Source organism: Atractosteus spatula, chromosome 1, assembly GCF_055471065.1.
Source record: "Atractosteus spatula isolate fAtrSpa1 chromosome 1, fAtrSpa1.hap1, whole genome shotgun sequence".
NCBI lineage: Eukaryota > Metazoa > Chordata > Actinopteri > Semionotiformes > Lepisosteidae > Atractosteus > Atractosteus spatula.
Genome location: NC_142706.1, coordinates 438,938 through 454,811, shown reverse-complemented (window position 1 = coordinate 454,811; position 15,874 = coordinate 438,938). Strand labels below are relative to the sequence as shown.

The window sequence follows — 15,874 nt, the reverse complement described above, 5'->3', positions numbered from 1 at the left end:
TCTTCTTTGTTAAAAAAAGAAAATTAAGTGAATGATCAAGCCGGGCAAAATATGCCGCCATATCTGATAGCTGTTGCTCCGGTCTGTCCGCGGCGCTTCGTGAACTGTGTTCTGTGCTCAACGGTATGACGTCACATTTGGACAGAAAACTCGCACAAGTTGAGGCGTAACGCATGTGCTGGTTTCTATGCGCTGTGTGAACATGCAGCCGGTGTGCTTTGTCTTGGCGAATGGCGTACATGGAAGATGTTACGAAGTAGGACAGTATTATTTCATTTTCTTCTCACTTTGGGTATGTTTTGTATAATTAATTGAACTGTAGAACTGTGTCTCTCTTGGGAAAAAAATGTAACCACAAAAACGAAATGGTTTACAGTTTACGCTTGGAAATTTGATCGCGCCTAAACCCATGTGATACCTCAATTTCAAGACTGTGCCCTCCTCTGCCCCACTCCTCTGAAGGAGCCTCCTGCAATGTGTATTCAAAGGATGCCAGATCCGGGAGGGGTGCTGATCAGCACTGCAGACACACGGGGAAACAAGGAAGGGTTTCGGATTAATGACTTCGTGACAAATTCCATCTGTTTTAAAGATTTAAGTTGGCAATGCCCAGAACAGAGCGTGGGGAGCCTGCCTGGCTTCTCCTTTTGATTGTGAACGTTTCTAAAGAGGTGACAAAGATTGATAAAGACGCTTTGAAAAGCTAGAGGCGGATTCGAGCCGTTCTAATAAACTACACTGTCACTTCTAACACACAGCCTTTGGAGTCTTTTTTCACGGCCTCCTCGTTATTTCTCAAAGAGCTCAGACTTCACTCCTTTTAACTGACTATCAGCGCAATCCAGTGGAGTGCTCTACAGTAAATAAGAGGGCGCAAGATGTTTACGGAGCTGTGTAACAAGCAGTCAGTTTCTTTACACATCAGCGAAGATCACACAAGAGAGCTCCTGCCAAGCCAAATGAAAAGTGCCAGAGAGTACAAGTTTAGAAGGGTTCTTCACACTGAAGTACATTTCCAGCTATCTTCAAAAAGACGAGATTGGGGATCTCTATCAGTTATTTAATATCCGACCTTAAGAACATTTACCAAGGCATTAGCATTTTTACCATGTTTTTTTTTTTTTACCAAGAAAGGCGGACAATGACTTTGGCTCAGACTCAGATCCGAAAACCGTTTTGGAAACAATGCAGAGCGGTAAGGACCGTGAGTGGCTGATGAAGAATGGGCACGATCCGAAACAATTGGTCCTTTAAGTCCCAACTGACCGACCCGTAGAGCTGATTTCCCGTGAAGTGTGGAAATTCCCTGTAGTAGCGGAGACAGCGTTTGTATAAACCGATGGCCCTTTGGCACTACATTCACCGCAATATAAGAACAATCTAATGTTTTTTTTTTAAACACAGTTACCAGCCTTTAAGAACAACGTTATCTTAAATTCAGGAGTGAAGATGTGAAACATCAAATATAGGAAGAGCTCTGCTAATTATTTGTAAATATATTAGCGTCACGTCAGCTGTTTCAGAGGGTTATTTTGAATCCTGCAGTAGTTCTTCTTCCACGCCTGCCCTTTTATTTTCGCTTCTCTTGGGTTGATCCCCTGCGTTAACTTAACCCAAAAGGAGTTTAATTGCAGTTTCAGTCCTCCGTTGGATTATTATGTAGCAATTGCTTCCAGGGAAAAAAGGCTATATGGACTGGGCAAAGGCTTTGACAGGTTAGATTGTACTGCCAAAGACAAGCATTTACTTGCGGGACCCCCGACTGTTACAAGCCCAAAGGCTTTGAAGACACAGTTAAAGGGCTCCACTGTGAGCTTGAGAGAACGATTTAGTCACTGTTTCATTAGACACTGTTTGAACCCTTCAACGTGTGGTAAATTGAGGGCCAAACTGAAATGGAAGGATTACGAAGGCGGGGCATGAGGAAATTAGCTAACGGTTAATTTAACTCGTTTTTGATAGAATTTGGGATACATTCCTAATTGACTGGGGAGGCAGGTGAAGTTTCAGTCTCATGCAGGCTCTTTCAAGGAGAGAATAAATGGTTTCTTTTTCGTTCGTGCTGCTGATAATATATTATCAAGGGAAAGACACCTAATGAATATATATTGAATTCTCTATTAATCGAATTAGAATCGGCACTTGCAGGTGTAGAAGATAAAGACAGACCATCCCATTAAAATTGATTAACAATATAGTTAAGCTTCGGTTTGGGGAACATTTGCTTCCTTCCACGAAAAAAAGACGCGAATCCCAGGAACTTTAACACAGAGCTTTGGTCCATAGTAGCAGACGTTCATCCAACTCCTAAACTGAACAGACAAGGAAAAGCATCCACCAAAGAAGGCATTTTACTTCTAAACAGTTGAGAGGATTTAGAAAATTACAAGTACATTTTAATAATCCAGTAAAAACGGATAAAATAAATGCCAAAATTGATCACAAATGTCCAATTTATATGAATAACCACACACAATCTTAATGTCGCGGCCTTTTTTTTTGTTTTCAACCGAAGCATAGCGGGGAATTCAAGACTGCCCGCTATAACCCCCATTCTTTAATTTATGTTGAACAATATCTACACTCAAACTTTAAAAACAGTGTGCGGTGAGAGGGGGATTCTGTAACAATTCAAACACTTGATATAATAACAAAAGAACAAGGACACGATACCTGAGTCTGGCAGACGAAGAGATGAATGTATGCAAATTACTCAATATTAACAGATAAAAAATACCCCAACTCTCCAAAAGGTCCTTTATAAATTTCCATTGAAAATCAAGTAATTATGCATGACAAAGGACAATTAATAAGCCTCCCTTTCACCGGACTGCAGCTGGTACCCCGTTGGGAAACTAGGAGGAAACTCGAGAGGGAAAGCGCAAAAAAAATGTTTTTGCGCGTGGGGACCTCCACTCCAGAGATCGCGCCGCAAGTACAACGTTAGCTTTTGCTGGGATGTAAAGGACACACTTGTCACTAGCGAAGAGCTTTTAAAATCCATAAACCATTGGGAATAACCTAACCTGGGAGGGCTCGATGGGTGGTTGGTGGAAAGATGACGAAGCTGCGACTGCTGGACACGTGTCCCATCAGCACTTTCTTTAGTGACTTAATTTAGTAAGCTCCCGGTCACCACACAATATGTCTCTGCCTCCTTTATCATTCTTTTCAGAGTGAAACCTTTTTTAAAAGTGTCAACCATTTTTAAATGCAACCCTTTGTTTCATTAGAGCGTGCCTCCTATAATGAACTTAATTTAATGGCTTCTGGCTGGATGAAATAGTATTGCGCCTAAGAGGGCTGGTGAAACTGAATGGGATATATATCATTATGGTCGTTTCACTAACCCTTACTCACCACATCACAATACCCAGAGGGAAAATGCATTCAAATTGTAGCAAGGACGTTGCTTTACGTAGTATTCTTAACAGGAACTTTGAAACTGCGAGCGAGGGAGGGGGATTTGTCCTGCTTAGAAAGTTAAAACAAATGCACGAAATAAATAATTTTTAAATCATTTAGACTGCGAACTTATTTGATTCTTTCTGCACTGTTTCGAATTGCACGGTATAGGATGGAGATGAAAGGACCTATTACAAGAACAATAAATATTTATTATTATTGGTTAATATTATTGAACTATGTAGTGGTTCAATTCTATCAAGGTCATTTTTTCTTTTTATTTGTATATATTATGTAATTTAGAGAAAGCACCACACTAAAAATAAATTGCAGAGAAAAGAATTTGGTCTCTAACGGGGAAACACAATCGTTTTAAAATATAAAACTATTCAGTAATGTTTTTTCTAACATAAAGTACCAACAAAACATAACATCACCATTGTGTTATTTGTTGTTCTCACAACAATTCTAGTGTTGGTTTTGCACAAATACAAATTGTGTTTGCAACGCATTTTAGTGCATCCCGAAGTATGCTTTAATGATACATAGTAAAACTGCAATAGAAGATTTAGCTGTGATGCACACCCATTAGGACAAATACTGAATTCTGTAGCAAACGAATATACTCCCTCCATGGCAATAAATACATGGCTAACTGCATGTACAGTTGATGAAGAAACATAATTTCATTGCTTTTCCAGGCAGGAACATTCCCCAGATCTAAAAAAATAATGATTCTTCTGGAAAAATGGGATATGTCTGCGCTGTATATATGGAGAATCAATAAAATAGGTCAATAGAACACTTGGATATATAGTTTAAGGTACAGAATTTAAATCAAGGGAAGTAAAGTGACAAATTATACAATGATTTACTCTGTGCTTGTTTGGATTAAATTCCATTGTGGAATTATGCTACAGGACAGCTGTTGCTCCAGAGTTATTGCACGGGAGCAACCAGACTAATTCCTGGTCTGAATGTCATACCCAGACAGATTTTAGAGAATAAATCCTCTCATGCCCAGAGAATTAAACCTTTTCAGCTTGGAATGGAGAAGTCTATGTAGAGACTTCATTCAGGTGTTCAAAAATCCTGAAAGACAAGGACTAAGGGAACACAGATGACATTTGTAAGACCAGCAATTAAAAAGGACCCAGATACATAGGTCAAAAATAGTTTTAGTAGCAACGAAATCGAAAATAAGAGGCAGTAATTTAAATTGTGTTGGGGAATTTGGACTAAAGTTTTTGGTGTTGAAGCTGACTTCTTTGGGATCTTACATAAAACATTTTAATGGGATTCTAGGATCAATAAACTACAAGCAAACAATTTAGCAAGATGGTTTTGTAAATACTGTCATGCTTGGAGAAGATAAACCACATCCAGAGACCAATGCATTGCTGAGTATTTTAAGAAGATTGCAAGGGCTAGTAACTATGTGCAAAAACACAGAGGAGAGATGGGCACTGCTATCAGCACTGAGCAGCAAATTATTGACTTGACTCACAATGCAAAAGAAGAGGAAATTCTATTTTGCATAATGCTCCAGAAACACGTTTCTTAAACAGTATTAGTGTGAACATATTAAGGATTAAAAGCAGTGCAATACTCGAGCAGTTAAGACTGCTGTCTCACTGTTTGAGAGTCTGGTGTTTCCTTTCAGCCTTAGGTGTTTGTCTTTTCTCCCATATTCATTTTCGATGGATGGCATGGTTTTCTCTCAGCTCAGGAAGGCGTGTTGGCAATGTTTAATAGGTTATTATAAATTATTTTTCTATTTTCCTTTCAGACAATGCGAGGAAGCAATATATTTTAGACAAAGTGCGGATTAAATAAGCAAAAAAATGTTAAGGTGTATAAACATTTATGATCATGTATCAAAAGGAAAAAGTACAGAATTAAAATCAAAAAGTCTTACATTAAAATTAAAATTAGTAAGGCCCCCATTTAAAATATTGAGCATAATTTTGGTCACCGCATTACAGAAATATTCTTGGACATAAAGGGAGGGATGACACTGGCAAACTGACGTGACAGAGGAGACCCAACCAAAGTATTCAAAATCTGCAAAAGCAACATCAAAGCAGTGGATTTCTTCAACACGAGCAGTGAAACGTCAACAGGAGAACACAAATGGAGACTGGCGGAATGTGCTTTTAAAACTGAGAACATGAGGCACTTCTTCATATTAAATATTGTGGGAGTCTGTAAACAGGCTACTGAGCCACGTTGTTGAAGCCGATACTCTGGTTTCTTTATAAAAACTACAGCGTGAGACTCTCAGATCATTTAACTGCTCACTAGCAAACAGCCTAGATTGTCCAAATCTCCTTCTCCCACTGGTGACTGGTCTTTTGTTCTCATGATTTTCACAGTAGACCTAACTGCTAATAACCCCCTGTTAATAAGAAATATTAATCAACGGGATTTACCTGTGTCACGCCTGTTCAGTACAATGCCAGTACACCTCCACTAAATAAGGGTCATTAAAGAACTTTCAGTTTATTAGTCCCAAACCACTCCAGTATACAGTAGTTTTGGCCATGTGCTTTGGATCATTGTCCTGTTTGAAAGGTGACTTTTCACTCCAGTTTTCAGTCTTTGGCAGATCTTCCTCTGGTTTTTGCAGTATGTGGCTCCATCCATTTTACCTTCAATCCAAACACACTTTCCAGTTGGTGCAGAGGAGAAGCACCCCTACTGCATGATGCTGCTACTGCAATGTGTGGATTTTGGGTTGGCTGGAGATGTGTGCTGTGTGGGGTCTGCACTAAATTACACTGTTAGCATTTAGACCAAAAATTTTGCATTGTGAGATTTTTCTGGAAATGTAATTGAATACATAAGACTATGAATATGAATTTTGTAAACTGAGATTAAATACAAAATTTAATATCATTTATTGTTTGGCTCTTTGATTGAATGGGGTGTAGGTCTTTTAATTTCTAGTAGAGAATTTGTCTGTTAATATGACATACACCAGGGACAGACAGCCATCAGCAGTGTCAATTCTGCAACATAACACTTAAACCCCAAGTTACAGTATGGCTCCTCTGAGCAACCATTGCTCTTGTTTAAGATGTACAGTTTCACCCACCGAAGGAATGCAATCAGGTTCTTTGATAATAACTCCTTACAAGCAGCTGTAATGCGTCATGTACAGTATTTGGAGATTGAGTTATTGTACACAGTCAATGCAATGAAATCTTCTTAAATTTTATCTTCAGAGTTTGGAGATAATTCCCATCTGATATCTTCCATATGGAATGCTCTGTAAGAAGATAAATTAGTTCTTCTTGGGCTTGCCTCACTCAAATCTTTGATCTTTGAATTTTTTTTTCCCTCTGAGAAGTATCCACTTTCAGGAGTCATTGCATCTGACTAGCACTTTTTGCTGAACCATGCATGTAAGTTTTACTTAACTGTATGTTAAAGGTGACTCTTGACTTACGTAAGCTCCATTAATTATTTGGTAAATACTGTTAATGTTTTCATAGCAAATTTCATATACCTTCAATGCTACTGTATATATTCACAGACATATATTTTCTGTCAACATATCAATTCATATTTGTAACTTGTTGCTTTGCTTTTAACATTCCACATCTTAGACTAAGAATACATGAAAAATAGGATTAATCTGCCGTTATCAAATTACAAACCCAGTATACACATATTTCAATTGGACAGAATCAGGGAGCCTTTGACAGAGTTCTGCTTTTGCAATTTGCAGTTGTTGGATGGGTCAAATTCATTATTTAATTTCAGACCTTGGTCTTTCTTTGTAGATATAACTACACAAATCTGAGGATGAACTTTAATTTCTAACTTTCTTAAATTATATACAGTATGCACCTACATATACTGATATATATTTTTTATTACCGTCATTAAACATTGATTCATCTTCAATGATTTGTCAGTAATATTTTAAAATAACAGCCCTAAATTCATAATAAATTCAACACTGCTATAATACATTAAATATCAAAATAAATTCCATGGGAAGTGTAGAGTACAGTACTTCATTTTAAATTTTAAAAATCATATTATTTCTTCTAAATTTAAGTGGACATCTATTACATGAATATATAATTGCAGCAGCTGATATTTCTTCTTAGCTTAATGAACCCCAAACAGCAAATGCTAGTTATTTCTAGAGTGTTGACTACATTTTGACACAGGATTGGAATAGATTTCCCCAGCCTCTCCCATTACTATAGAGCTGCAAAAAGCAGTACTCCAACCCTGCATGTTAGAAGATTTATGTTATGAAAACTGAGTATATTGATAAGTAAGACACCCTAAAGCCATTACTCCAAGACTTGGCACACATTTGTATGAGTCTAAATTATAATTTAGATGCAACTGTAGGAGTAGTATCTTCTATGTTTCCAAATAATCAAATTTAAATTTAATTTGTTAGCTGGGGTTTCTTGATCTGGAATGTCTGTTTTTCACTTAATAGTGAAATCCTGATAAAACAAGAACAGTGATTTGTTTTCTTTGCAAACTTGTTCTGTTAACTCTACTAAGTGTTTGACTTCCCAGCTTAGCTATCACCCCTCCTGATAGCACAGCCACACACTGCAAATACCATTTCTAACAAAGTCCAGAGTTTCTCTTCTTGTTCACTCTGTTATTGATTTCACGTTCCAGGGAAACCAAGATAAGGAGCATTTCAGTGTCACTGGAAAAGGTGAGTGAAATCAACAGTCTTTGGCTTGGGTGAATGAGCATTATTCTTCTTACAATTTTGAAGCTTTTTTTTTTGTGGCGAGCACTGCATAGCTGAAGAGTATACTCACTGTATATATAACCCAGGCAGTTACGTATAAGTTTGAAATGGCCCTGCAAATTTGTGTGATGTTGTTTTTCTAATCTCTTTACTGCGCCTACAGGTAATCTGAAAATACAATAACATATAAAACATATAGATTTAAATATAATGTAAACATTTTTTTCTTGTTTTATAATTTCTCGACATTCCTAATACTCCAACTGTTACTGGCCGTAATAAAAACACATTTAAGGTCATTCTTTTTTAATGCACCCTGAGTCTCGAGACAATCAATATTTTCTAACCCCACAATTATGTCATCAAAGTTTGTCTTTCGGACTTGGGGCTGATTGACTGTTGCATTTGTTGACACTTGTCGTCAATATGTGCTCCGTTCCGGAAGGAAGATAACAGCCGAGATTGCGAAAGGAGCAGATGAACCGATCAACTCCAGGACCGTACTAAGGTAATAACGAAAAGTTTTTAAACTCCCCGAGTCGCATTTTTTTTGTATTTAAAGTATTGAAAGATTTATTGCGTTTAATAAAGTGTAATTCCAAAATAAAAAATAAATAAAATTATACATGCAGTCTGCGCAGAAAAACTCATCTTGTAGGTGTTATCCAATTAGGCATTCGCTCTTAATCATGTGACTGCAAACAGGTGGACATTTACAGGTTACTAACAGTTAACTTGTTCACTCATGGACAGTAGTCTGAGTCTGAATGGACGTCCCATCACCAACTTTCTCTGGATTCGCACTCCGTCATGGACAGTCTAAATATGCGTTTTGATAATAGTTTGGAATCCCAGAGCAACCGGGAGTACAGTCACAGCCCGTCTACCTGTCTGTATTCTCGGGGCGCAGATCAGACGCCTTTCAGACCCCCTTTCGGTTGTTACGGAGATCCGATCAGAAGGGACTCCATTCCTTATGAACTGCCTTCCTGTCAGCATTCCGGTCCTGAGCAAGCCTTTAATTACGAGTACCTCCCAGATAAGCGTGGCTCTTTGACAGAGAGCGGCGGACAGGCGCGGTTCCCCTGGATGAGAAGCACCAGAGCTCATGCCTACCCCTCGCCCTTCCCAGGTGTGTATTCTCCGACCGCCGGAGTCCCTCTCTGCTTTGCTCGACTTTCCATGAGCCTTTTCCGAATGCATAGTATCCTTAAAAAAATAGGAACTATAACACATTATATGTAAATAATATTTACAACTCAAACAAGGAGTTCATGAAAGATTCTCTGGGCGCCCTTTATCCTGGTGCGGTGTAAGCGCTGAAGTTGATGGTTAGGTGAAGGTGACTGAATCACTGTGCGCGGAGAACTGCAATTCATTTGATCGTTGTTCAGTCCTTGATATCTGTACTCGACGGAGGTGGCAATAGAAGAAAAATTCAGAGAAATACTTATCGACACTTATATGTAGGCCATTCAAAATAACTTTACTGCTACACACAATTTACGTCTATTTGTCTTTCCGAGTTTGAAGAAATCTGTACAGTAACGCCCGTGTGAATGTGATGCTCCAGGTGGCGCCCCCCAGGAGGACACGGATGACAGCAAGCGGACTCGGACCGCGTACAGCAGAGCCCAGCTGGTAGAGCTGGAGAAGGAATTCCACTACAGCAAGTACATATCCCGGGCGCGCAGAGTGGAGCTGGCGGCGGCGCTGGGGCTCACGGAGAGACACGTCAAGATCTGGTTCCAGAACAGGAGAATGAAGCGGAAAAGGGAAGAGGCCCAGCGGCACCGTGGCTCCAGTTCAGACCCACTGAAAAAACGGAATGACGACAACCCAGGACATTAAAACGTCATATGAAACTTTTTGAGGATACTATTTTGTAACCAAAGCATTTCCGATACGCTATCCAGTCCCTTCTAAAGAAATACATTCCCTGAAAATATTTAAACCCTGTCCATTTGGTCTACATTTTAGTGACTTCCGCAATCGAAAAAAAAAACCAACTTTCAACTGATTGTGTCCATTCTGATCCCCCAGAGAAGGATTTACGCATAAAAATACAAACAGCAAAAACATTGATAGGGCTGACAGGGCCAAGGTTCGCAACGAGGGTCATAATAATAATAATAATAATAATAATAATAATAATAATAATAATAATAATAATAATAAAGGCTCCGACTCCCCTGCGAATTGGATGAACCAAACAGAAAATCGATGGAAGGACTATATGAATAGTTTAGTTGATTTAATCTGGTTCATTCCTTTAGATGATAGGCAATATTATAAATTAGAGAACCTGATGGATGCAGTTGTCTTGTTTTTGTTTCTCCTTAAAAACGTATAAAATAGTCATTAGCCTGCCCGTGTGTAACTGTGACAGAAATCTATGCAAATCTACATTCATTTTTTGAAGCGTTCATTTTTTTTAACTATGCTTTAAAACCTAAAAGATTCGATAGCGATGGTAGTAACTGTCGTCTTTGTATGTGAAGCCGAGTAGACACCAGTGAGGGAGCCAGCTTTCAACAGGAGTACAGAAGGGCTGAGCTGTTCGGTTTCAGGCATCTGTGTGCTGTTAATGTTCAGACTAAAGTTACTGAAAGGTCAATGTGAATCAGTGAACAATGACGGCTACCACCCATCAGATAGAATTTGGGCGAGGGCAATATGTAAACCGGTACAAAATTATGGAAGGAAGTTTTGTTTTTCCGGGTTGGTTTAATGCTTGCACTAAGCATGAACATATTACCATTAATTTCACGTTTTAAAAGCGTACTACGCATTATTTTAAAAGTCTGCTGGGTGAGGGTGAGTACAAGAAGTTGCTTCCGCGTCTGCTTATTCGCTTAGCGTACTTAGTGTAGTAATTTCCAGTTTACTGTGCTGGGAGTCAGTAGTGGCAGCGGGATTTTCAGAACTACTGTATGTCCATTCTGTTTTAAATCCCCTGTTAGTAGCTACTACTGCTGCTACCTAATGTAGAGGAACCGACCCCTCAAGCCCAGATTCATAGATAACTTTAAAAAAATGCTGAAGATAATGATCAAGATAAAGCCCAAAATATATACCCATCTCGAAGATGGATTTACGTGTTTTACCATCTAGCACTACCGAACTGTATTTGCTTCTCTGTCTTAAGCTTCGTAAACAAACTGGCAAGACTCTCATTCCAATTATTACAAACGCTGAAGACATACAAAACGTTTGTATAATCATAATTACAACCTCTTTGATTACCTCAGGTTTATTAATTACCTGAATGGTGTAGTTAATATGTTTGTGCTTCTGGAGAATTATTTTACGACAGTCACTATAATGTCAATGAATAAAATGAATGTTTCTGTATGTATTTTGAAATCTACGTATTTAAAATATTTTTTATTTTATCTATTATTATCTATTTATTTTCCGTAATACCCACTTAATTCATTTTGCTTTTATATCTTCTCCACACAACTGTATCATGTGAAGCCCATATTACTTCTGGGTTGTACTGAAAAGTTTTGAATAAGATACGTCTTTTAGGTTATCTGTGTTTCTGTACACATTATAATTAAGACAACAAACCTACAAAGGTCTGTATATACAGTATAGTAGGTCTAGATATCAATAAACGTCAGCCCAGGAAATGTTTTCCTCACGCTGTTGTCTGAGGTTTCTTTTTTCATTTTGAAGAATAATATCACAGTGAGCAACAAGTACGCCATTTCTTTTCACTGTCATGTATATATCAATTAGGATGGTTTTCATATTGCGTGTTGAGTCATTTAATTTAATGTAAAACATCAGAATAACTTAAAATATTAATTTCTTATCTGCCTATATCGCCAGGCTCAGGGTGAAACCCTTCAGGGCGTGTGATGCAGAAGCGTGTTCAATGGTCCTCACAGACTCTTACTCTTTTTCTAGTTAGACTACTGTTACTTTTTCACAGTCTGTTAAAAAGTATATTTCACTGGCCTTCCTAGGAGTAGCTGGAGAGTACCTGATGGAAGTGGATTCGATGAAATCCCAATTGCATCCATTGATTGTTAGCCTTGGCTACTTTATTGCGTTTTGAACTGTTCTGTCCTATCATTAATATTTCAGATAGCATTTCTAATAATATCACATTTATTTTAAATGATTCTTTAAAATTACGCAGACAGACTGAAAACAACAACAAAAGAAAAACGTGTAGAGTCACAGCGTTAATGTAATATGTAATATATAATTGTAATATGTCATATCATTTTCAAATCTGGATTAACACAGTTTAAATCTAAAAACAGTTTGAATCATTTTTCATCCAGCTAAAAAATAAGAACAATTTTTTCGTTTCTAAATGTAAACGTCTCCATGGATGGCTTAGTTTTCAAGTCTGAATAATATTCAGATGGTAGCTCATGGCCGTTGAGAGGTGGCGTAAGCAAGACCCCATTTCCACGTTTGAAACGCTTCTTTCTTAACGAACATGGGGATTTCGTGTCTCATAATGGCACCTGCTGGAAGTAGTTATCTACTGGGCGTGCGGGCGTAAGCAAACAGTCTTGCAGAAACTTCAACAACGAATTATTGACAGCCTTGTGCTCAAGATATGATTTCATAGTTTTCGTGGTTCGTTTATAAAACATACCTTTCAATGAGCACACCAGTGAGCGCATTACAGAAGGACTGTGCTGATAGGCCCAGAGTGGCAGAAAAGCTTTGTGTCCACGCAAAGTACAAGGATGACTTTGGCCCTGCGAATTTGTGCAAACAGTAAGTCGGAGCAGCGCCGCGGGTGGGTGCGGAGTCTGTCTTTGTCGCTCAGCAACAGAATAACTAAACAGCAACAGTCCGTACCCGCACCTGTGCGAGAAGGCAGAGGCGAGATTGTGATTAACGGAAAGGTAAATTCAGAAGGATTGCCTTAGCGGAGTAATGGTGAGGCCACAAATTCTATCAGACTGCTCACATAGATCGATAGACACTGTAGGTGAGGTATTTGATTGTGTAGCCAAAGCAGTACACGATAACGCGGACATTTTTAACAAAACAAACCCAACATTGTCAATTTTAATACAATATGGAGTTGCCCTAGTTTAATTTCCATATATGTTTTAACATATTTGAGAGCATAAATATTCAATAAGATCTACATTCAGGTATCGGTCAAAATAGTGAGCATCGAAATGAAACCCATTTATGTAAAATAACATTTCTTGTGTAACCCATCATTTTACACAATGAAAATAAATCTACATCCTTATAATTTTTGTATGCCTTTTTAGTTCATTGGAAGCTAAAATGCATAGGGTTTTTTCCACAAAAAATGTTTTGAGTCATTTGAATTTGAAGGTATTCTATGACCTTTCAGGCTGCCACCCGTGATCGCTGCCACCTGACCCACACCGTTCATGAGCTTGAACCCCTGTGAATTAGCACATAACTGGTTATCGTTTAAAGACATCATAAAATCAATATTTTTTTTAGAATTACAGTCTGTCGAAGGTGGTTGTATAGTGCTGCTACACTTTAACGTCGGTAGAGTGGGACATCGCTGGAATGTAATGTGATAACCCAGTACACGCACCTGTAGCTGGTGATCACAGCCCGCGGGAGAATTAATGTGAAAATGTACAAAGCGCTCACTGACATTCGCAAATGACGAGTGGATTAGTAAATGCAAAAAAGCGAAGTAAAACCATGTTTAAGTTTTTCAAAAATGTATTTTAAAAGCGAGCTGAGAGGGTTTTTTAAATGTAAAAACACGTTTTGAAAGACACGTTGGATTCCAGAGACAAGTTTAATTGTTTACGTTTTCTCGCAATTAGTATTTGCCGGAAGCGAATGAAGATGTGAGCTGTGGTAGCCTTTCATCAGTCCAACACGAAAACATTCAATCATTGTGCTTTTTTTATCTTAATGGACAGTTCCATAGGAAATACCCGCACTATTTTCCCCACAAATTACAAAGACGATTTCAGGTTTGTTTTCCAATCAGACGTTCTATTATGAGTAATGATAAATTATACGTTTAGACTATTTTTTTCACTTCTAAAAATATTTTTTTTCCGCTAAGACTTTATACTTTCTAACGAATCAATACAAAACAAATATGCAACCAAGACATCTTACAGACCTAGCTGTTGTCTGCTACAGTGAGGTTTTTTTTTTACTAGTCAAGCAAATCAGATAACGCCGCGGATATCTTTAATACTTGCAGTTCGGTACAGACACGCGTTGTCAGAAGTTTTTCAAATCTGTTGACTCCAGTGAATGTTCATAAAACGTTCTGTACTAAATGTTGCCATATTGTTCACTTGTCATTTTAGTAATATGTACTATAAATTCCCAACTTAATATCGTCTTTAAAAAACATACACGATGTGAATGTTGTGAATTTTTAATGTGGCAAATATCTAACAACATCAAACACCACATTTTCAGTGAATTTGTATACATTGTACTAACACATTCGTGGAACAAAAGCAAACTCAGCTTTCCAACACGTCCCGTGTCAGTGCGGTGTGCAGTCAGAGCGGGGTTTGCTCTCCAGGTGCTGTCGGGCTCGCTCTTTCTGTAGGCCTTTCTTCCAAATGGGCTCTGCTTCTGACCGAACTCCTTAGTTTTCAACTTCAAGCAGCTTTATTGGCATGATCTATCATTACAGCATTGCCAAAGCATATACAATCAATACAACATCTACAGACTTTTACAATACAAACACGTCATTGGACAATCACATACATCACATAAAACCAAACATTATTGAAAGACAGCCTCACTGTTCTTCAGGCTGGGACAGGAGTTTACATACTGGGTTGCCAGCTCAACTGAGTTCCGTCCCCCAGTAGGATTAGGAGCTGTTCTGATTCTGGCAGGTGTGGGAATTCAGGGATTAGATTTGTTATTTGGGGGAGAATGTTTGTCTAATCCCAGAGTGTTTCTCCCAGTGCAGCAGAGAGTGTATCTCTGTCTCTATTTCTCCCTGCTGGCAGTGGGAGCATGTTGCCCAGTTTCCATGGTATGTATTCATATCATTCAGTTTAACATCTCTTCCAACAGATGGCACCTCCTACAGCAGTGTCTCCGGCCACTACATCAGGGACACTTGTTTTGGGAATTCTGGCAGAGTGAACAGTGCCACCTACTGGGCCACCAACATCACCTGCAGTAACGAAGTGGTATTTCTGGAGTATTGGAACCAGTATAGTTTGCTGAATTTTTAATTTTAGATTTGTCATTATGTAGAAGAGAAAATTGCTCCTAAATATACTCAAACCAATTGAATATTTTCAATGTAACAGAGCACTTGTTTTATTTGTAATTTAGTTTAATTTATTTAGTCAATTCCATTAGTCATTCCAGTTAATCTATTACACATTCTAATGAAATGAGCATTTTCATTACAGACAGAATGTCGATGGTTGAAAACTGGAGTCAAACCAGTAGGCTAGAAAATAAATTCCTAGTTCTTTGATCAGGAAGAAAACAGAGCACGACCACTTAAGAATTTACACAGCTGAAATGTAAAATGTTTGAATTCCTCTGCTGTGCTGATGAATTATACCTACAACAAAATATCGGAGTTGAATTCTGGAAGATTCATGTTGCCCAGTTGACGCAGATTTGAAGCTCTTGCAAGAATACAATGTCACTATATTATTTGGCATCATTTTGGCACACCAAGATAAGTAACAGGTGGATAAAGGTTTTTACACATGGTTATAATGCCAAACACAGTGCTAAACTAAACCC

General features: G+C 38.3%; 1 protein-coding gene across 1 annotated transcript; it reads left to right on the top strand.

Annotated features, from left to right (window-relative positions):
* The first annotated feature begins 8,884 nt into the window (after window positions 1-8,884).
* Window positions 8,885-11,786, top strand: LOC148840340 (pancreas/duodenum homeobox protein 1-like). Its single transcript, XM_088910250.1, has 2 exons — window positions 8,885-9,275; window positions 9,717-11,786. The coding sequence occupies exons 1-2, from the start codon at window positions 8,954-8,956 to the stop codon at window positions 9,992-9,994; spliced, it is 600 nt and encodes a 199-aa protein (XP_088766376.1). The 5' UTR covers window positions 8,885-8,953; the 3' UTR covers window positions 9,995-11,786.
* The last annotated feature ends 4,088 nt before the right edge of the window (window positions 11,787-15,874 follow it).